This window comes from Anguilla rostrata, chromosome 10 (assembly GCF_018555375.3).
Source record: "Anguilla rostrata isolate EN2019 chromosome 10, ASM1855537v3, whole genome shotgun sequence".
Taxonomy (NCBI): Eukaryota; Metazoa; Chordata; class Actinopteri; order Anguilliformes; family Anguillidae; genus Anguilla; species Anguilla rostrata.
The window spans coordinates 39,981,826-40,001,417 of NC_057942.1; the positions used below are offsets into that span (position 1 = coordinate 39,981,826).

The 19,592-nt window shown below is 48.1% G+C and overlaps 2 protein-coding genes across 3 annotated transcripts; both read left to right on the forward strand.

The window, feature by feature from the left end:
• Positions 1 to 2,767: 2,767 nt before the first annotated feature.
• cep78 (centrosomal protein 78) lies at positions 2,768 to 12,146 on the forward strand. 2 transcript variants are annotated; one of them, XM_064297066.1, is made up of 16 exons: positions 2,768 to 2,979; positions 3,598 to 3,858; positions 4,441 to 4,610; positions 4,938 to 5,010; positions 5,257 to 5,360; positions 5,528 to 5,702; positions 6,016 to 6,129; positions 6,649 to 6,713; positions 7,001 to 7,088; positions 7,529 to 7,640; positions 7,893 to 7,929; positions 8,107 to 8,229; positions 8,390 to 8,467; positions 8,765 to 8,928; positions 9,975 to 10,089; positions 10,979 to 12,146. In XM_064297066.1, exons 2-16 carry the CDS (start codon positions 3,606 to 3,608, stop codon positions 11,432 to 11,434), a joined length of 2,127 nt encoding a protein of 708 aa, XP_064153136.1. In that variant the 5' UTR covers positions 2,768 to 2,979; positions 3,598 to 3,605; the 3' UTR covers positions 11,435 to 12,146. The 2 variants fall into 2 exon arrangements, with proteins under 2 accessions (XP_064153136.1, XP_064153138.1); XM_064297068.1 differs by lacking the exons at positions 2,768 to 2,979; positions 3,598 to 3,858; positions 4,441 to 4,610 and adding an exon at positions 4,650 to 4,669.
• A 215-nt stretch (positions 12,147 to 12,361) lies between these two features.
• Positions 12,362 to 18,961, forward strand: psat1 (phosphoserine aminotransferase 1). Its single transcript, XM_064297069.1, has 9 exons — positions 12,362 to 12,545; positions 14,036 to 14,096; positions 14,347 to 14,416; positions 15,710 to 15,915; positions 16,280 to 16,452; positions 16,761 to 16,930; positions 17,078 to 17,206; positions 17,671 to 17,808; positions 18,336 to 18,961. The coding sequence occupies exons 1-9, from the start codon at positions 12,489 to 12,491 to the stop codon at positions 18,436 to 18,438; spliced, it is 1,107 nt and encodes a 368-aa protein (XP_064153139.1). The 5' UTR covers positions 12,362 to 12,488; the 3' UTR covers positions 18,439 to 18,961.
• Positions 18,962 to 19,592: the final 631 nt, after the last annotated feature.

A 19,592-nucleotide genomic window follows, 5' to 3' on the forward strand; every position in this document is an offset into this window, starting at 1 on the left:
TCACGACCAGCTTAGCTGGATTCTAAACCCCTAGACCAAATGCATTGCAACTGGAACAGGTGCTTGTCATTTTATAATTCAGTTTAGTGGTGAAACCCCAAGGTTTCAACTCTGGGTAGACTGGTTGTGATAACCCCACAATGCTTCAAGTATACAGTGTACTTGGAGTATGATGCTTATTACTGAGGAAAACTGTTCTAATTGCTCGGTTTTTGAAGTGCCACATTTGTGTAATGTGAACACTTCAAATAATTATTAGGTCTGATTGTGTTTGGCTCTCAGGTTTACTGTACCAGGGTTGTATTTTGTCTGACCTGTAGAGGGTTGAAGGGCTCTGTGCAATTAGTATCTCATCTTATCTGTGGTACTGTGGCCATGGCTGGCCTGTAGTTCTCTGAGACCGTGCATATCATTAGTTTCAGAAGAACAACAGATAGAGGTGCAGATTTTTTTTTTTAAATAAATTTTTTCATAAATTCCGGTGCAGCTGTGTTCGCTCCTTGGGTCTACTTCTCTGATTCACCCACAAGGAATGATGCCTGTTAAATTACCGTAAAGAGATATAGTACCCAGAATGCACCCATTCTTCTAAGTTATTTCAGGATTTTTATTAAAAACCCTTGTAACGTATTATTCATGGTGGTCGCTGATGAGTTATAAATGTTTGGGGAAGGGTTATATGACCAAAAACTCATGTTCCCACCATGCATCAGTCTCTTACTGTTGAGACTCAAACTCCTCTCACAGGCATGTCCAGAAGTCTAGCCGTACCCTGCAACCCAGTGTCTACCCTCGAGCCCTCAGCACCTGAAGTCTAAAGACTGGTGTGCTTTTGATTATGGATTTTTCCAGGTGAGAAGTAACATATTCAGATAGAAAATGTGACAGAGATGACAGTGATAAAGCACTGCAATCTCATTGGCTGAAATCTCCCAAATGGTACAGGACTGTAATCTCATTGGCTGAAAACTCCCAGTGGTACAACACTGTGATCTCAGTGGCTGAGATCCACAGTGGTGCATGCTGCAGTCTCATTGGCTGAAACAGCAGCAGGAGACTATTCGGGGCCTTTGGGAGAAGAGGTAATCATCCTTACCTCACAAAGCACGTAATTATCATTTCATCAGACCATAATTATCATCAGCCGCTGCTGTCTGGAGAAAAGTAGGGTGGAGAACGTGTTGTGGCTGCCAGCTGTCGTAAGAATCATTAAAAGTTTGGAGAGCGTGTAGACAGTGCGCTGTCCCTGTGGCTGTGTCTTAGGCAGTCTCTGAGTCCTTTTCCCTGAGTGTGCTGGCTTTAACTCGGTATGGGTCTGTGTTTACACTGATGCTTTCCCCTCTCTCCTTCAGTAAAGCTGGGCTCCTTACGCAAACATGGGGCAGTTCAAATCAGGGTGCCACTGTTGTTCAAACTGTCCAAATGCAGGACACTGGGGCTGTGTGTGTGTGTGTGTGTGTGTAGGATTCTGGTGTAGGTTTAGGATATGGGTTCTCTCAGCCTACAGTCACCCTTCCAGGTCTGCATGCTCCTCTATGTTACAACACATGGTCACAAAGGTGTATTTCAAGTACATACGCATACACACACACACATATGCTTTGGGGGAATACTGTAGGGTGGTTTGAGTCATCAGGCACTGGTGGAATGTGACAGACTGTATTGTTACCATGGTTGCAGTGTCAATCACCAGCAGAAACAGAGGATTGCCACACACCACTGACTGCTTCTCCTGAGCCTGCCCTCCATTTGGTAAGCCTGTATGCTCCATTCACATGCTAACTAAAATATAAGTTGAATTGATTTTAATTGACTGTGAAGTATTGAATACTTGTAACTTAAGTGACCCATTTAAAGTAATGAATAATGTTAAAAAGAATATGCAATCTGGCATCAGACCCCAAGTGTCTCGTCCCAGATTTTGTGTCTGGGGAACAAAATGATCTGAAATTTATTCCATCACTGCCATTTGAAATTAACTGAAAACCTTAAAAGAGGTGTTGCAACAAGTGGTCCATGGGTCAGTGTGTCACTATTGCATTAACAGCTATCTTGTAATGCCAATGAGTTTATTTATTAGCCCTCCTAATACTACACTGTAAGCAGGATGTGAAAATGATGCATATAAAGGCAGCAGAGATAATATAAATGAAAAGGGCTCACCTTTTTCTTGTGCTGTGGACTGTCAGATGTTTCAAGATGGGTCAGACTCCAGGTGTCCCCATAACACTAAATTAACTTCAAAGGGAATGATAATAACATGCCTCCAGGATTTCCTGTGTTTCACAGCACATAATGGTAAAAACCTGTTCCTAAGCGGACGGAAATAATTGAGAGTCTATCATAATGACTAACGAGCGATCAAGCTTTGCTTGGCTGAAGACGAATGTGCGCCACCATCTGTACAATTTTAAAATTACACACAAAGCGGACACAGCGCATTGCTGCCACCTGCCTCCTCGGAAGTCAAACCATAAACGAACAGCAGACTTTATTCATCAAAACAGTACAGTGGACTGTGCAATGTGCAATTCACATTTTGTTAAGACTTTACGTAATTTCACTTTCGTCTCCGCATAATTTTAAGCGAATAAGTAATAAGACCAGCATGTTACATCAGATGACGTTTACTCATGTGAGATCCAATAAAATCTTTGCAACGATAGTCAAACACGGCGATTATCACCGTCTTGGTCATAATGAAGGAGCCTAACCACCTAAATGCACCGCCACCGACCACCGTGTCCGCGGCCCCTCCTATGCGGACGGAAGCGCCTGCTGTTGCGTGTCCCGCCGCTTGGGGTCAGGCATGTAAACAGAGCAGGGAGGGCGACGCATGCGGACGGCGCAGAGGATGATGGGAGATTCGGGGCGGTTCCTCTGTGGCCATTTTCAAACAGCGGCGCTGAGCTGCGCTGTCGAGTGGGTCCGCCGAGTGCAGGAGGGGCGGTTAGGAAACCAAGGAAACAGTTACGCGAGGTAATATACAACACCTGGCAACCTTTACGCTAAAGCATACATGCTATCGATATATAAATGTTTTCAATATTAATGAGACACTAAAGTTATTTATAAATATAGCTGGCACGTCTTTAAATACATTAGTCCACTGCATTTATTGCATTAGTGGTTCAATTAGCGCTAGCTTGCGAGCTGTAACTTAAAATCTGAAGTGGCAGCTTGGGCTACCTGTTGTGGTTAGCTAGGCTAGCCAGCTAAATTGGTATAGTTAACACTAGACTACCTTGCGGATCTTTCAAATTTGTGATTTGGTTTCTTAGCTACTGAGCTAACGAACTGTACTGTAACTTTAGTCGCTGCCGGGTGGTCTGTGTTGGTCAAAAGGTTAACATTAGTTCTGTGTTAAAACTAGGCTAGGTAACCATAGCTATGTTAAGGTTAGACACTTTAATGTTTACGATAAAGTTATGTAGCTAGTCAAGTTATATGAGTTAGACTACCAGTTAACTTTACGGTATTTAACGTCAGGCAAGGAACATTAGGTCACGGTAAAAGTACTGCAGAAGTGAATGTAAATATGACTTTGTTGTACCTTGGCTTAGGAATATAACGGTATTGTACTGTTGCCGCACTCAGTGACCAAGATGTTAGATCCAATACAAATACGGCGGCGGGGAGCCGTGGACTTTGGGACCTATTATGACTACGCTTGTGCGGCCCAAGACATGATCCCGGTCCAAGCTGTCAAGGTACACGTGGGCCAAGGTGTGCTGGACTTCAACGGAGATCGCATCAGACTGGCGGACTGGTCGCCGATACTCAACTCCGTGGCCATAAACAAACAACTGCACAGCATCGTCATCGGCAGCTGCTATCAGCCCGGTCTCGGAGAACCAGGTCTGTGCCCAGATACCAGCGCAGATACGCGTGACTTAGCAGGTTCCGGTTCAACAGAACCACTGCACGATTTGGCCTTCTGGTCGATAAAACGCTACTGATCCAAATAAAAACTAAAGTAGCTGCGTGCTCACTGATGTGAAAGATAGGCCTGCAGTGAAAGACTTAAGTTTAGAGAAATTAGGGTAAAATGTTTCCCGAAGTCATTTATATTCCATGGAAGTAGGAGTCCACTTCAGTGTTGGTATAGACAGATTCTGTGCTAATGTCTTTGTGTGAAGAAGTACCATTATGCATGACTAATCAGCTGGAGAGGATTTTAAAATTAATATTAATGAAATTAATATGAATAGTAATATTAAATGTAATGAATCAAATCAGTTTTGCCTGAAGGCTGTTCTGTACCTTCAGGTTTTCTCAGATCTCTGTGTAATCTTGGAAGAGATGAGTGACTAGTGATGTAACCACACAGACATGGCTGAGGCTCAGCTGGGTGTGAGTGGGCTGTTTCAGTTGTGTATATTAAATTAAAGGTAAAGTTCACTGCGTCTGGAACAAAAAAACAATCTGTCTCCCACCCAGAGAGGTCTCGGGTATATAACAGGAAGAAGATCCCGGCGTTCCGGTCCAAGGACATGACATTCCGGCTGTGTAAAGCCATTCGGGACTGCCTGAGTATTTCTCCCTGCCTTCGAACACTGAGGCTGCATGGCCTCCCACTCAGAGAGAGAGACCTGATCGCCCTCACCAAGGTACCATACACACTTACACACACGCACTCAGAGAGGGAGACCTTATCGCCCTCACCAAGGTACCACACACACTTACACACTTACACACACCTCCCACCACTCATAGAGAGAGACCTCATCTCCCTCACCAAGGTACCATACACACGTACACACACCACCCCTCTCTGAAGTGTGTGATTTCCCTCTCTGAAGTGTGTGATGTGTTTTCTCTCTCTGAAGTGTGTGATTTTCCTGTCTGAAGTGTGTGATTTCCCTCTCTGAAGTGTGTGTTTTCCTTCTCTGAAGTGTGTGATTTCCCCCTCTGAATTGTGTGTTTTCCCTCTCTAGGGTCTTGCGAAAAGTTCGTCGTTGGAGAACCTTTCTCTGGCGTACTGTCCAATAGGAGACGAAGGATTACAAAGTGAGAGACATGGATTTCACTTAGTTTCTCTTAGAAGAGACGTGGTTTATTATGTAAAATAATAGTGGTTTATAAATGGCTTGATTATAAGTGAGTTTGTAATCTCATGTTTTATTGTGTTTTATAGTGTGTTTTGATCTCAGATAGTTGGTAATGTGTGATTATGTGAAGTTAAATGGAACTCATGCTGTGTTTATTTGCTTTTTAAGCCCGTTGATTTTTGTATTATTTTTTGTATGTGTTAAGCAATCTGCCAGAGTGTGAAGTATTCCACTTCAATCAAGACCGTTGATTTCACCGGCTGTAATTTAACCTGGCAGGGTGCCGAACACATGGCCAATATCATCAAGGTACACCAGCCTGGGCCTTGTCTACATCACTCCTGTTTTTTGTGTTTGAGGGAGGCAGTGACGGCATGATGGCGTGTTATTTTCCCAGTGATGCTGTGTCATTTTCACAGTGCTGGTGTGTTTATTTTGGCAGTGGTGGTATAATCATTGTCTTCATTGCGCTGTAGCACCAGGCCACCAGGAGGCGCAGTGACGTTTGGGCAGAGAGCCTGCGCTACAGGAAGCCGGACCTGGAGCACATGGGCGGGATCCGCAGGATCACGCTCAACTGCAACACGCTGATCGGAGACCGAGGAGCCGCTGCTCTCTCTCAGGAACTGGCAGAGGACCTGTGGGTCAAAGGTCAGAGCCCTGAGTCCCTCAGCACCACACACATGCCCACACGTACGCTAATGCGCAAACCCCGGGGCTGATGTCAGAAAGCGTCGATAACTGATGATATCACACTTGTTCCCTGGCTGATGATGTCACAGGGCTGATGATGTGGCCCTGCGTCCCTGGCTGATGATGTCACGGTGCTGATGATGTCGCACTTGGTCCCTGGCTGATGATGTCACTGTGCTGTTGATGTGGCCCTGCGTCCCTGGCTGATGATGTCACTGTGCTGTTGATGTGGCCCTGCGTCCCTGGCTGATGATGTCACTGTGTTTTGCAGCAGTGGACCTGCAGAAATGTGGGATCTCCAATGAGGGGGCGCAGGCCCTGCTGGAGACGCTGAGCACTAATAGCACCCTGACTGTGCTAGACCTGCGCAGGAACCCGCTGGTGGGTGAGTACATACTGTACACGCTGCACATACTACATGCACACTGTACATACTACATACACACTATACATACACATACAGACTGTACATACTCATACACACTACATACTACATATAGACTGTATATACACAAACAAACTGTACCCAACTCTCACTCACTCACACACTGCACATTACACAACCACGCGTACACTATATATACACACGCACACACACACACACACACACACACACACACACAAACGCCTGCACACACCACCACCATCCTGGGCTTCGGTTTGCTGCGGCGCAGTTGAGCTGAAGATGGAAGCGGAGTTTGGGGAATGGGGGGCCGATGGGCAGAATGAAAGCCAGCGGGAGGTCGGGCAGTGCCAGGCTGCCCCTGTAAGTGCCCTACTGCACCGTGCCCGAGGACAGGCTGGTTAAGACACTCAGGCCTGATTAAGATCATTAGAGGTTCGCCCTCAGAGACGCACTGTGAACAGAACTGCCGCTTTAAGAGGCCATTGTCTCTCTCTTCAGACAACAACCTCGTGAAGACCATCATCGAGAAGGTCCTCACAAACTCCAAGGGAAACTCTGCTGAGGTCAGTGTAATGGCAAGAAAGGGTCAAACACACACACACACAAATAGTGTATGCAGTTACACTCAGAAGTCAGTTGCATATTTCTTTCAGTAATTTCTTTTTCATATACATAGTTGCAGGTGCAGTTTCTTTTATTGCACTGGGGTGTGCAAGCTGCCACTGTGACATGAGATATTTTGTGTTTGTGTGTGTGTGTGTGTATGTTGTGTGTGCTGTGTGTGTGTGTATATGTTGCATGTGTGTTTGTGTGTTGAATGTGTGTGTGTGTGTGTTGCGTGCGTGTTTAGTATTCCTGGATCAAGCCTCCAGCACATAAAGAGTCTCAGAAAGCCAGAGGACAGAAGGGAGCCAGAGGGAAATCCACCTTCAGAATCGGTACAGTGATACTAATGCACACTTGTACACACACACACACACACACACACACACACTCACTCACACATACAAGCAACATACACACGCAGACACGTCACACACACTCATTAAGTCCCATAATTCTTGAGTTTATGACTAAGCTGTGGTGTGATTGCTTCAAGCCATATTTCAAATATTGACATTGGGTCATGTTTTCAAATCTGTCCATTATGTCCGTCCATATCAGTTTTTCTCCCTCAGTTGAGAAATAAAGCTTGATTAGCGAAGGCCGTGTTCACTTGTAATGTTGAAAACCACTTTCCTGATACTGGTTAAGCCTGATTGTTGTTATGTTCTGTGATGCCAGTGAACCCGAAGAAATGCTGGGTATGTTAAGTTTCGTTCGTAGCATTTCCCCTTGGTCACGGCTGCGCTGTGTGTGAACGTTGGGCTCGATTCAGGCGCTCGAAGAGCCCCCTCTGGTGGTGGCAGGAGTCCTTGCACCCTGCAGCCGCAGAGCCGCCTGGCTGGGGCCATACCCTGGAGATCTGCCGGCCGCGCTGGACGCACCAGGTGAGTGTCGCAGGTGAGATTACAGACTGTGTGTGTGAGACGAGGCGAGGACCTCTGTGTGTGTGAGTGCGAGTGCGTGTGTGCGTGCGTGAGCGTGTGTGAGTGTGTGAGTGTGTGAGTGCGAGCGTGTGCGTGAGCGTGAGCGAGTGCGCGTGCGTGCGCAAGCGCGAGTGCGTGTGTGTGTGTGTGTGTGTGTGTGTGTGTGTGTGTGTGTGTGTGTGTGTGCGTAACTCCTCCTCCCTCTCTTTGCAGAGCTCTTACTGAGGGCGTGGCAGATCACTCATTCCAGGTAAAACCCAAGACTCTGCTGACCCTGCTGCACCAAAAGACCCCATGCAACAAACATGTCTCACTCTGACATTATACAAGGGCATGTACTAATTTCAGCTTGAGTGCACGCACACATACACGCGCACACACACACACACACGCACACACACGCACTCTCTCTCTCTGTCCTCCACAGGAGGCAGCTAGTGTGAAGATCACAGTGGAGATGGAGTCTGAATCAGAGGAGAGTAGAACACACACCCCCCCGGTGCTCAGCCCTCGAGAGGCCATCACAGTGCGCCAGTACAAACGACTACAGGTAACATACAACTTTACATTCAGATACAGGTACTGTACACCTGTACACACAGCTACAGGTACTGTACACCTGTACCCACAGCTACAGATACTGTACACCTGTACATATGACTACAGGTACAGAGCTAAAATATTCATTTGCTGGTGTGCTTCCCTGGCAGGTGGAGCTGGAGGAGTACCGGCTCAGACTGACTGAGGAGCGGAAGGCCAGGGTGCGAGCTGACGCCCGTTTAGCAGAGGTGAGCGTGCTACAGCTCTACGCCTCTCCTTCCTGTAGTAGTCGTGCGGTTGGGGGCTGTAATAGTTGTGCGATTGTAATAGTCATGTGGTTGTGCGTGTGTAATAGTTCTGTGGTTGTAATTAGTTAGGTTGTAATAGTTGCACGGTTATGAGTCATACTGGTGTAATAGTCGCACGGTTATGAGTCATACTGGTGTAATAGTCGCACGGTTATGAGTCATACTGGTGTAATAGTCGCACGGTTATGAGTCATACTGGTGTAATAGTCGCACGGTTATGTCGCGGCGGGCCTGCAGGTGGAGCTGGAGAACGCTCGGCTGAGGGCGGCGAACGCGTCGCTGTCGGAGGCGCTGCAGGGCCGGGCCGTGGCCAGCGCGCTGGAGGACGACGCCGTGCTGGAGAGCATCGAGACTTCCTTCCACAAGTTCCACGCCTTCCTGGACCTGCTGAAGGACGCTGGGTAAGAGGCGCGGGGAGGAGAGCGCGCCGACCCCGCTCCCCACACAGCACGGAGGCTTCCGGAGCCCCCGCCCCTCTGCTCACAGGCAGCGGCCCCTGAATGGGGGGGGGGGGGGTGGTGGAACTGACTGCCCAGGGCCCCAAGGGTAGGGGGCCAGGGGGCCAGGGGGCCAGGGCGAGGGGGGGATGGCAGCTCAAAAGGCCAGGACTAAGAGTCTGCTTTGGTCTACAGTTTTAAGGGGGCCCACAGGGACTGCGTATGCACAGGGCCCAGAATTTAATCCTACACCCCTGCTCACAGGGAAGGGAGATGAAAGAGGGTTCATCCCCCACCCCCCACCCCCCACCCCCTCAGTGCTGACCCAGATAGTGTGCTTGAGTGGCTGGAGTGGGGGCTGGTCGGGGCGTGCTTGTACAGGGTGCTGTGTGACCGGCACGCGGAAGCATGGCTCGGGGGACGGGGGGTTTCGGGGTGGGGGTGGGGGGTGGGGTGGGGGCGGAGGAGATGGGGGGGGTCCCGCGGGGCTGCTCTGGAATGTCCCATACCGAGCGGATCAGACCATGACTGTGCAGGTGTCAGCTTCACAGAGTAATGACCTGCAAATATTCAGATCCGGTAGAGTGCGCGCGTGTTTGTGTGAGAGAGTGTGTGCGTATCTATTACAGTGAAAGAGAGTTTGCATGTGTATGTGTGTGTGAATGTGTATTTGATACAGTGTGTGTGTGTGTGTGTGTGTGTGTGTCCTTATCTAAGCCTGTATTGGTCAGTACAGATTTTTGACAGAGTTTGTTACTCACAGGTGAGAGTACTATACATAGGTGAGTGTTATTTACAGGTGAATGTGGTTTCACAGGTGAGTGTGATACTCACAGGTGAGTGTTATGTACAGGTGAGGACAGTACTCACAGGTGAGTGTTATGTACAGGTGAGGACAGTATCACAGGTGAATGTGGTTTCACAGGTGAGTGTGATACTCACAGGTGAGTGTGTTATTTACAGGTGATTGCAGTATCACAGGTAGGGCTGATCTGTCCCTCTCCTCTCAGGCTGGGTCAGCTGGCCTCCATGGCGGGGTTGGATCAGTCTCAGCTGCAGCCGCCCGGACGACCCCAGTTCTCCTCCACCCTCGGCCCCAACGCAGGGAGAGATAGCAAGCTGGCAGTACGTACCGCTGTGTGTGTGTGTGTGTGTGTGTACTGAAGTATGTAGCTGAACAGAGGCAGTGTAGATTCACTGAATCAGAGAGCATGTAATTGTGTAACCGGATAATGACATGCTGGTCATGTGCTCTAGACTGCTGGCATCACATGACACAGGCCCTGACCAATCAGCACTGATTACTGTAGTCAGTATCACCTATGACCCTGATTGCACCAGCAGTAAATGTCAGCTTGTGCCTGTCTCTCTGCTCCCCGCATTCAGGGGAATTCCACTCTGGGTTTTTCTTTTGTTTGTAGAGTAGCAAATAAAGTAGAGTAGCTGTCCTCTAGATTTAAAATGAGCTCTCAGCCAACTGTCTACCAGTAGTGAGTGCAGAAATATAGCCCCAAACTACCGTGCTTGCTCCAAGTACCTGCTTTACTATGGACCACAACAGAGTGGACGCTTAGGATCTAAGCACAGGTGTCAGACATCGCCTGTCACTGATTTTCACTACTACTGAATACAAACAGAGGAGCTGAGCATTACTTCCTGACCTGGAAGCTGTTGTTCTTCTCACTAGCAAGCTAGCCACTGCAGGGAGAAAATCTGGATTTATGGTGTTCAGTTTAGTTTTCTTTCCTGCTTAACTTCTACTGGAAAGAAAATGGCGCTTTGCTGTAGTGGCAAATTGTAAAAGGTTTGACGTTGGCGAAGGAAGTATTTCATTTTTGCAGGCTACCGCAAGATGAGGGTGTACTAGCCTGTACTAGCCTGTGTCTGTATTAGCTTGTGTCCCTGTGCTAGGTCGTGTCTGTGGGCTAGCCTGTGTTCCTGTGCTAGCCTGTGTCTGCATTAGCCTGTGTCCCTGTCCTAGCCTGTGTGATTTACCTGTGTAATGGCCCTGTAGGTAAGAGAAGAGCTCCCTGCTCCTCCTGTGCACCAGCCTGACGGCTCCACAGGGGGCACTGTAACATCCCCGGCGGACTTCCTGCCGGAAAGAGCTGCACAGGAAGTGTCCGTCAGTCCGCTGGGCGGCTCGGTGGGGAGTGGCCAGCATTCCTCAGGCTCGGGGGGGAGGCCTGCCGAAGAATGGGGCGAGCTGCGGGATCCCCCTCCACTCGAACCCACGGCCCGCTCTGGTGACGGGGAAGACTCCCGCGGCAACGGCTCCCACGGCAACGGCTCCCACGGCAACGGCTCACACGACAACGACTCCCATAGCAATGGGTCCCACAGGGACAGCCCCAGCGTGAGAGGGGGGTTGCGGGGGTCCGGAGCGGGGAGGAGCGGGTCCGAATCGGAGCCCCTGGAGCAGATCCATTCCCTGAGCAGCCTGGAGCCCAGCTCCGATCTGGGGTTTTGAGCCCCGCCCCCTTCACAGGCCTTCCTCAGGCCACGCCCCTCTCTCACTTCTCTCCTCTTAGTGCCTTCTGTTACGAAGGTCCCTACATGCAGTCAGAAGGCTTTCCCTGGCTATTTTCCAAACCGGCGATGCCAGCTCTGGCTTGTTTTCCCAGGTGTGTTTCGCAATAAATAATACCAGTGCATATTGTAAGACAGTGCTGCTGTAATTTGATTCAGGTATGCGGTGGTGGTGTGCATCACTGAAATTAAGGTCTCAGAACCACAGTAAAAGTCCTGAACTGCGGTGCTGGACCGAACATTTTTTACTGCTCATCTAAATCTTGGGTCCCCAGCCCTGGTCCTGGAGAGCCCCTCGGTCTGCTGTGTTTTGTTTTCCCCCTAAAATCCACTAATTCAGACCCAAGAAACTAGGTGAGGTGAGTTACCCATTTAAGCTACCACAGGAGGAGCAGCAGCAACAAATCTAGAGACCCTGTAGCTGTCCAGGGCTGTAGTTAGGAAGCCCTGTTCTGATTCATTTTTCAGTTTGCGCAGTCCAGTGTACAGTCATGGATTGGGATAATGAACAAAATCCAGTTTTGTAAAATGACACAATTAAGTAGTGAATGGTATGTTGGTTAACGATGCTGTGATGTGTGCATTCAGACACGACCTAGAAATCCCTGCCTGCAATTTTCATTGTGCCAATAATAAAAGTGAAATCACAGACACCAGCAGTGTCGTCCATTTCTATGTGAATTTCAGCCTTCCTATAGGTGAATTAACTCTGGTGCGACCAACTATAACCACAACGCAAATTCCCTTCATCGTGCCTGATCACGTTCCGGTCTCGTGAGCGTCCAACCAATCGCTCGGTCCCAGACTCCACCTCAGCCAATCGGGTGTTGCGCAATGCGGCGCGGCCTATGAGCGCAAGGGGGTGCTGAAACGCGGCTTGGGGAGGCTGAGCGGGGGGCCGTGACAGATGATTTAAGAAAATAGAAGTAGGTCAGTCACTCCGGTGATTCAGCACCTCAGAAACCCCTGCTGACTGCGCGGTCTCTCCCAGCATCATGGACAAGAAGCAAGCTCGCAACTTTGGCGCCGGACCGGCAAAACTCCCACAGACCGTAAGTAGGCTGGGTTTTTATCCGAACAACCTGCTATAGATGCGTGTGGATGTAAATGCACTAGTATACGCACGTCTTTATTGCGCAGCTTCTGTACAGATTTCGAATGTATCAGCTAGTAAGCTCATGCGTGATCGAAACGCTCGACAAACCGTATTTTCACTTTTTTTTTTTCTTGGTTTATTTGGAAATCCGTGGCCATTGCGAAGCTATTAATACAGGTTGTATTATTTCTATGTGAGCTAGCTAGCTACTGTTATTTAAAACAAATAATGACTTTACGTAAGCATATTATATAATAATAATAATATTTAGGTAGCTGTCGATGTTCTCATTCATGGAAAAACATTGATAAGGAATGTTCGCACGGTCCGTGGTTAAGTCACACGAACGCGTTTGTTGAAGTTGCATCAGCCATTCATTCACGCTTCGCCAGGTTACTGCGGCCGCTAGAGGGGGAAAAGCTCACATTTTAGCCTTGACTAGCTTCTGTTTATGGCTGGTAAACGCGAATGTACTGAGACCCCACCGTCCTTTTTTATCGAATGGAGTTATATATATTTTTCAAGGAGTTATACCGTTTTTAAAGGTACTGCCTAAGCAGGCTAGTAGCCTAATAATAATACCATCGATAATGTAAATGTACGTCTACTGTGCAAAAGTATGATGCTGGAGTGAAATTAGTTATTTTTGCAATGTATTTTTGCTTATATTTGCGCATTTTACAGAAACAGCTGTTTTTTGTGTTGAGCATCCCCTTGAAAGCAAAGTATAAAACCAAGACTAGACACTCGCTGCTGATTTCTCTGTGAACAATCCACGCAAAAGGAAACACCTGAGCAACAGTTAACACCTGAGAGACAACTGTTAGCTTAATTTTGCACAGCTAAAAATGTGGAACTCAATGCAACAGCTGTTTCTGTAAAATGGTAAAATACATACGCAAGTAAATACCATGAAATAAAAGCTGATTTTCTTTATTTCTGTCTCATATTCATCTTTTGATCTCAAATCCAAATGTATTAAGTATATCTAAATAATAATAATTTCACTCTACCATTACCATAATTTTGGAGTACACTGTTTTGTGGTAATGTTTCAGGGTTTTCATACTTTAATAGTAAAGAATATAATTTAAAAAATTTTCAAGTTATGAAATGCATCAAGATGAATGTGATTATTGCCTGTATTTTAATCAGTTTATGTTTGACTTTTTTAACACACTTTTATGGAAAATTAGCATTAACAAGTCTGAGATTAAACTGTCTTGCAAGACATCGGGGAAAAGTGGGTTGCCTTGCAAAATAAGGAAGCAATTATGCCATTTTATTTTGGTGGGCCTTAATAAGAATAAATAAATCAATAAATAAAACTAATTAAAAATAATAAAACTATAAACTGACACCAATGCTTGTGCCACATCTGTGTAATGCTCTGGTCTCATGTGATGTTTAATTTCCCTCCTTCCTGTCTGTCTGACTGATTGACAGGTCCTTTTGGAAGCTCAGAAGGAGCTCCTGGATTATAATGGCATTGGGATCAGTGTTCTGGGTGAGAGACCTCTGTGATGCTCTCTCTCTCTCTCTCTCTCTCTATATATATATATATATCTCTTTCTCTCTCTCTCTATTTCTCTCCAACCACACTTTCTCTTTTAAGTGTGAAATGTCTGCAGGTTGTATTTACTGTCTGTCTCTGATAATGCATATGGTAATATAAGATATAGTATAAAGATGTAATAATGGAATAAACTGTGTGAAATCTGTGCCAGTTGTGAGGTTTTGCCTGTCTCTCCATGTAGAGATGAGTCATCGATCTTCAGATTTTACCAAAATCCTAAACACAACTGAGAACCTGCTACGGGACCTCCTGTAAGTGCCCCTTTCGGATCTGATTGGGTGGTGAGCTGTTGTGATGATCTGATGATCATCGGTCTGAATGATCTGATTGAGTGGTGAGCTGTTGTGATGATCTGATGATCATCGGTCTGATTGGATGGTGGGCTGTTGTGATGATCTGATTCACTTGGGTTACTTTTTCACTTACTAATGATGTCACCACAGTAACCCTCTGCATCTGTCTGTCCCATGTGTATGATGTCACCAGAGTAACCCTTTGCATCTGTCAGCAAAATAGTATGTTTCATACTCAATTGCACTTTCATGTTCACTTTCTTGTGCTGGCTTCTAGATGCACTGTGTGCGTGCGTGCAGACCTAATTCAGCCACCAGAAATGAGCTCACCAGGATACCAGATTCCTTTCTTTCTTTCTGTTTCTCTCTTCTTTCCCCTCTTTGTTGTATCCTCTCTCCTCAGCTCTGTGTAGGGTCTCATTAGTCTCCGATCCCTGCTCTGGTGGCTGTACTGGGACCCCCCAAAACCACACATACCCTCTCTCTCTCTCTCTCTCTCTCTCAGACTTTTTGTTGATGTGCTATTCTCACAAAACTAAACGACATAATTAAACCCAAACCAATCACTGTAATTGTATTCAGCTGTGGTATATAACAATACGGCAAGCCTTTTTAGAGGAAGTAAATTATTATTTTGTTAAATTTTGTTTTTGTTTTTTTTGCACCCAATGAACATGTCACATTCCCTACATAATTTGGAACGCCCAATTTATTTATTATAGCCACAATTATTTATATAACCACAGCCGCATGTGGGAGAGTGTAGACATCCGCGGTTCTCCTCCAAGACACATGGTGGCGCCAGTGTGCTGTCACGCCAATCTCACTCGCTTAGCGTGGTGCTGGAAGAAGACCTTTCATATGTGCTATTAGCATGCAGCCCACAGGTGTCTGATCAAGTAGCGGGGGTCACTAGAGAGCGATAAAATGAAGGCCACCTAATCAACTGAACCCTCCCATATCCTGGATGATGTAATGGCCAATTGCGCGCCACCCTGTGGAGCTCACAGCCACAGTCGGTGCTAGCACAGTCCGGGTTCGATCTGAGACCGTGGGCCTCATGCACTAAGAATAAGCCGAGCAGTAGCCCTTAAAAAATAAATGATTAATGAATAATAATAACAATACTTGCTGCTATTATTGTAGCAACATTTATTTTCCTCTAATATTTTTGCCTCTTTTTAAATGCCATTATTACAATTTATTAATTTTTTGGTACTAAATAAAAATGTTGTCCTTTCCCTCCCACAGTGACATTCCTGAGAACTACAAGGTGATATTCATGCAGGGGGGCGGGTCTGGACAGTTCAGCGCCGTCCCCCTCAACCTGATTGGTCTGAAGGAGGGCAGGTGTGCAGACTACCTGGTGACGGGCACCTGGTCCGCCAAGGCGGCCAAAGAGGCGGAGAAGTACGGCACAGTGAACATCGTCAACCCCAAACTGGAGAGCTACACCAGTGAGTAAGAGTGTGTGTGAGAGAGAGAGAGACTGTGTATGTTTGTGTGCGTGTGTGCGCATGTGTGTGTGTGTGTGTGTGTGTGTGTGTGTGCCTGTGAGACTGTGTGCGTGTGTGTGTGTGTGTGCCTGTGTGTGGTGTGTTTGGCTGTGTGAGTGAGTGTGTGTGTGTGTGTGCCTGGATGATTGGGGTGTGCCGTAGTGTGTGTGTGTGTGCCTGTGTGTGCGTGTCTGCATGTGCGCTTTTCACTGGACATAACTCCGGTCCTGTTTATAAAAGAGTTATGCCGGGCAGTCGTTTTTATTTTGAGATCATTCATTCTGTGTGGTTGTGTTGGTCGTTAACGGTTGCGGTCGGCCTGCAGCGGTCCCTGACCCCGGCACCTGGACGCTCAGCTCCTCAGCCTCCTACGTGTACTACTGCTGCAACGAGACGGTCCACGGCGTGGAGTTCAACTTCGTCCCCAACGCCAAGGGCGCCGTGCTCGTCTGCGACATGTCCTCCAACTTCCTGTCGCGGCCCGTGGACGTGTCGAAGGTGAGGGGGCGGGGCCTTCCCTTGCCAGGTCCTGTCTCCGCTCTGCCAACCCGTTAGTGACACTCGTATGTAAGATATGATGTAATGAGGTGTTCTGCAGCTGTCCTCATATGTGTTTAACAATAGTATATTTACACTGCTGCTCCTGTTGAATGTTTATCTGTCCTGGAGAGCCTTCCTCTCATTGGTTCACGTAGCGGACCCTATGAGGCGTAAGTTTGACCGCGGGACCAGGATTTTGGCAGTTGGCTGTTTTGAGCGGCCCCGCACCCCACTGGCGGATTGAGAGGGTCTTTGTGTGGTTGCAGTTCGGGCTGATTTTCGCGGGGGCGCAGAAGAACGTGGGGTGCGCGGGCGTGACCGTGGTCATCGTTCGGGAGGACCTGCTGGGGAAGGCCCTGAAGGAGTGCCCCGTCATCCTTGACTACCAGGTGCAGGCCGGAAACAACTCTGTGTACAACACCCCGCCCTGCTTCAGGTACGACACACCTTCATGTTTAGCACACGGAGCAAACCTCTCTCTCTCTTTCTCCCTCACTCTCTCTCCCACTCACTCTCTCTCTCTCTCTCTTTCTCAGAAACTTTTGGATTGTGATATGCTTATCTGACTCTTATCCTCCCTCAGTATCTACATCATGGGTCTGGTTCTGGAGTGGATCAGGAACTGTGGTGGTGCAGCTGCCATGGAGAAGCTCAACAAGGAGAAAGCCAGCCTGATCTATGACATCATCAACGGGTCAAACGGATTCTATGTGTGAGCTGATCTCTCTTAGAGGAACAGGCTGATCTGTCTCAGGGGTACTGGCTTCTCTCTCTCAGGGATGCAAGCTGATCTCTCAGAGGAGCAGGCTGATCTCTCAGAGGTACTAGCTGATCTCTCAGGGGTGCAAGCTGATCTCTCTCAGGGGTACAGGCTGATATATTTCAGGTGTACAGGCTGATCTCTCAGGGGAGTACAGGCTGATCATTCTCCGGGGTAGTAGCTGATCTTTCTCAGGGGTGCAGGCTGATCTCTCTCAGGGCAATTAGCTGATCTCTCTGTCGTACTGGCTGATCTCTCTCAGGGGAGCAGGCTGATCTCTCTCAGGAGTACTGGCTGATCTCTCTCAGGGGAGCAGGCTGATCTCTCCCCAGGAGCACTGTTTGTGGGGCGTACCAGTGTGGGGTGTAATATTCTCACTGTGGGGCGTACTGACCCACCCATGTGACCCCCCTCAGGTGCCCGGTGGACTCCGGTTGCCGCAGCCGGATGAACGTGCCGTTCCGCATCGGCAAGAAGGACGGAGACGACGCCCTGGAGAAAACGTTCCTGGAAGGAGCCTCCAAACTGGGAATGATTTCCTTGAAAGGGCACAGGTAGCATGCCACGCCTCTCCTGTGGGCACATAGCTTCACTGACATACCTGCCTGCAGGTGTTTGAGGTTTCCTTTCAAGCAGCAGGCTTGGGAACACGGTGTGTGAACTCCTTAGCCAATCAAAGGCTTAAATTAATCGCTTGCACTGAAGCCAGCAGACACCTGCGTCTCTCCAGGACTGGAATTTGACAGCCCTGCTGTAAGCACACAGGTTCAATAACATACAGGTACACACAGGTACAGTAGGGAACCACACCTGTCAGCACAATAACACATTCAAAGAACGCACAAAATTAACATGCACATTTGGCTTCAAGACAAGTAAATATTCAGTGTAAGCAGTGGCTGTGGACCTGTGTAGCTCTGGTGCATCGCTCCAGACTTACTCAAGATGGTGACAGCTCGCACTTCTAGGCTCACGTCACGGGAAGAAGGCTGGGTTTGTGCGGGCTTACCTCCCTCCAGGGGGTGCCGAAGTGCGGCTGTATGCTGTGGTTGTTGACTGTGTTCTCTTGCGCCCCCTGCAGGTCAGTCGGGGGGATTCGGGCGTCCCTGTACAACGCCGTGACGCTGGACGACACTCGCGCCCTGGCAGACTACATGACGGAGTTCCTGAAGGAGCATCTGTAGCGGCCAATCGGGGCCTGCCGTTCTCACAGACGCTGCTTTCCCATTGGAGGGTCGCTGAGGTGGTGATTCTGAGCTGTGGGGGGAGAGGGGAGAGGGGAGGGGTCAGGGGTTAGCGGTGGTTGCGCTGGGCCTTTTTTTAACCGAGCGACTGTTACATCTGTCCTGTTACACATCAAGTCATGTTACACATCCGTGCCGATAGGTCAGTTCTGGGGTCATAGAGACTACACACGGGGATGGGTGGAGCTCATTTGCATATTAACACCGTCTTTCCTTTCAAAGCTTCGACACGACCCGTTGCCCAGGTAACCGCAGTGCAGCCTGGCCTGCTCTGTTCTAATGTACATAGATGATGTCAGTCTGAGCCTTAATGATTCATTTTTGCATTCCACTAAAGAGCCCAAGGAAGAGAGCGTCGTCAGTGCCTCTCTTAGCGATGGTGCTCAGCCATTGTATTTCAGTGAATACTGTGTTGTGTTGTTTGTAAGCTTTAATGACACTAATAAAAACTGGTGTGACTGAGGTTCTACCTCTCTCGGGGTGTAAGTCTGCAGTTAAATGTAATGAGGAGTGTGAAATATGCTTGAATAATGTAATAATGTTCAGTATTCACTGGGGAAGTGTTTTTGAAGGGGGGGGCGGGGGGGTCTGTGCGTGGTTACTGGTCCAGATTGCCTGGAGTTCTGCCTGAGGAAGCGAGAGGTTCTGATTGGGCGCTTTCGGTTGCAGGTGTGAAAGCTGCGTGGTGTGATGGTTGTCTGGTTCACAGGTAATAGCAGGTGAAATCGTTGACTGACAACTCTTTCCCCAGCAGTGTGACGCACTGCTCACGAAAACCAGCTTCCAGGTTTTTTTAAAAAAGGTTTTTTTTTGCTTATTATAGCAGCAACGGGTGGACTTAAATGCATATCGATGCCCATAATTTTGGATGAGATGTTGGATGTCAGGTGTCCGCATACTTTTGTCCGTGCAGTGTGTTAGCGCAGTTGGCCACCAGATGGCGCTGGTGATTAGCTGGCTGTGTGCAGTCGGGGATGTGCAGACTGAGATGCGCACACACAGGTGATATCTTTGTTCTTTGGTCTGTGGACGGCGGCGCTCTGTCTGGGTCAAAAATGGCTGAATCCTGCTTACTGAGAACCGAGCCCCAGATG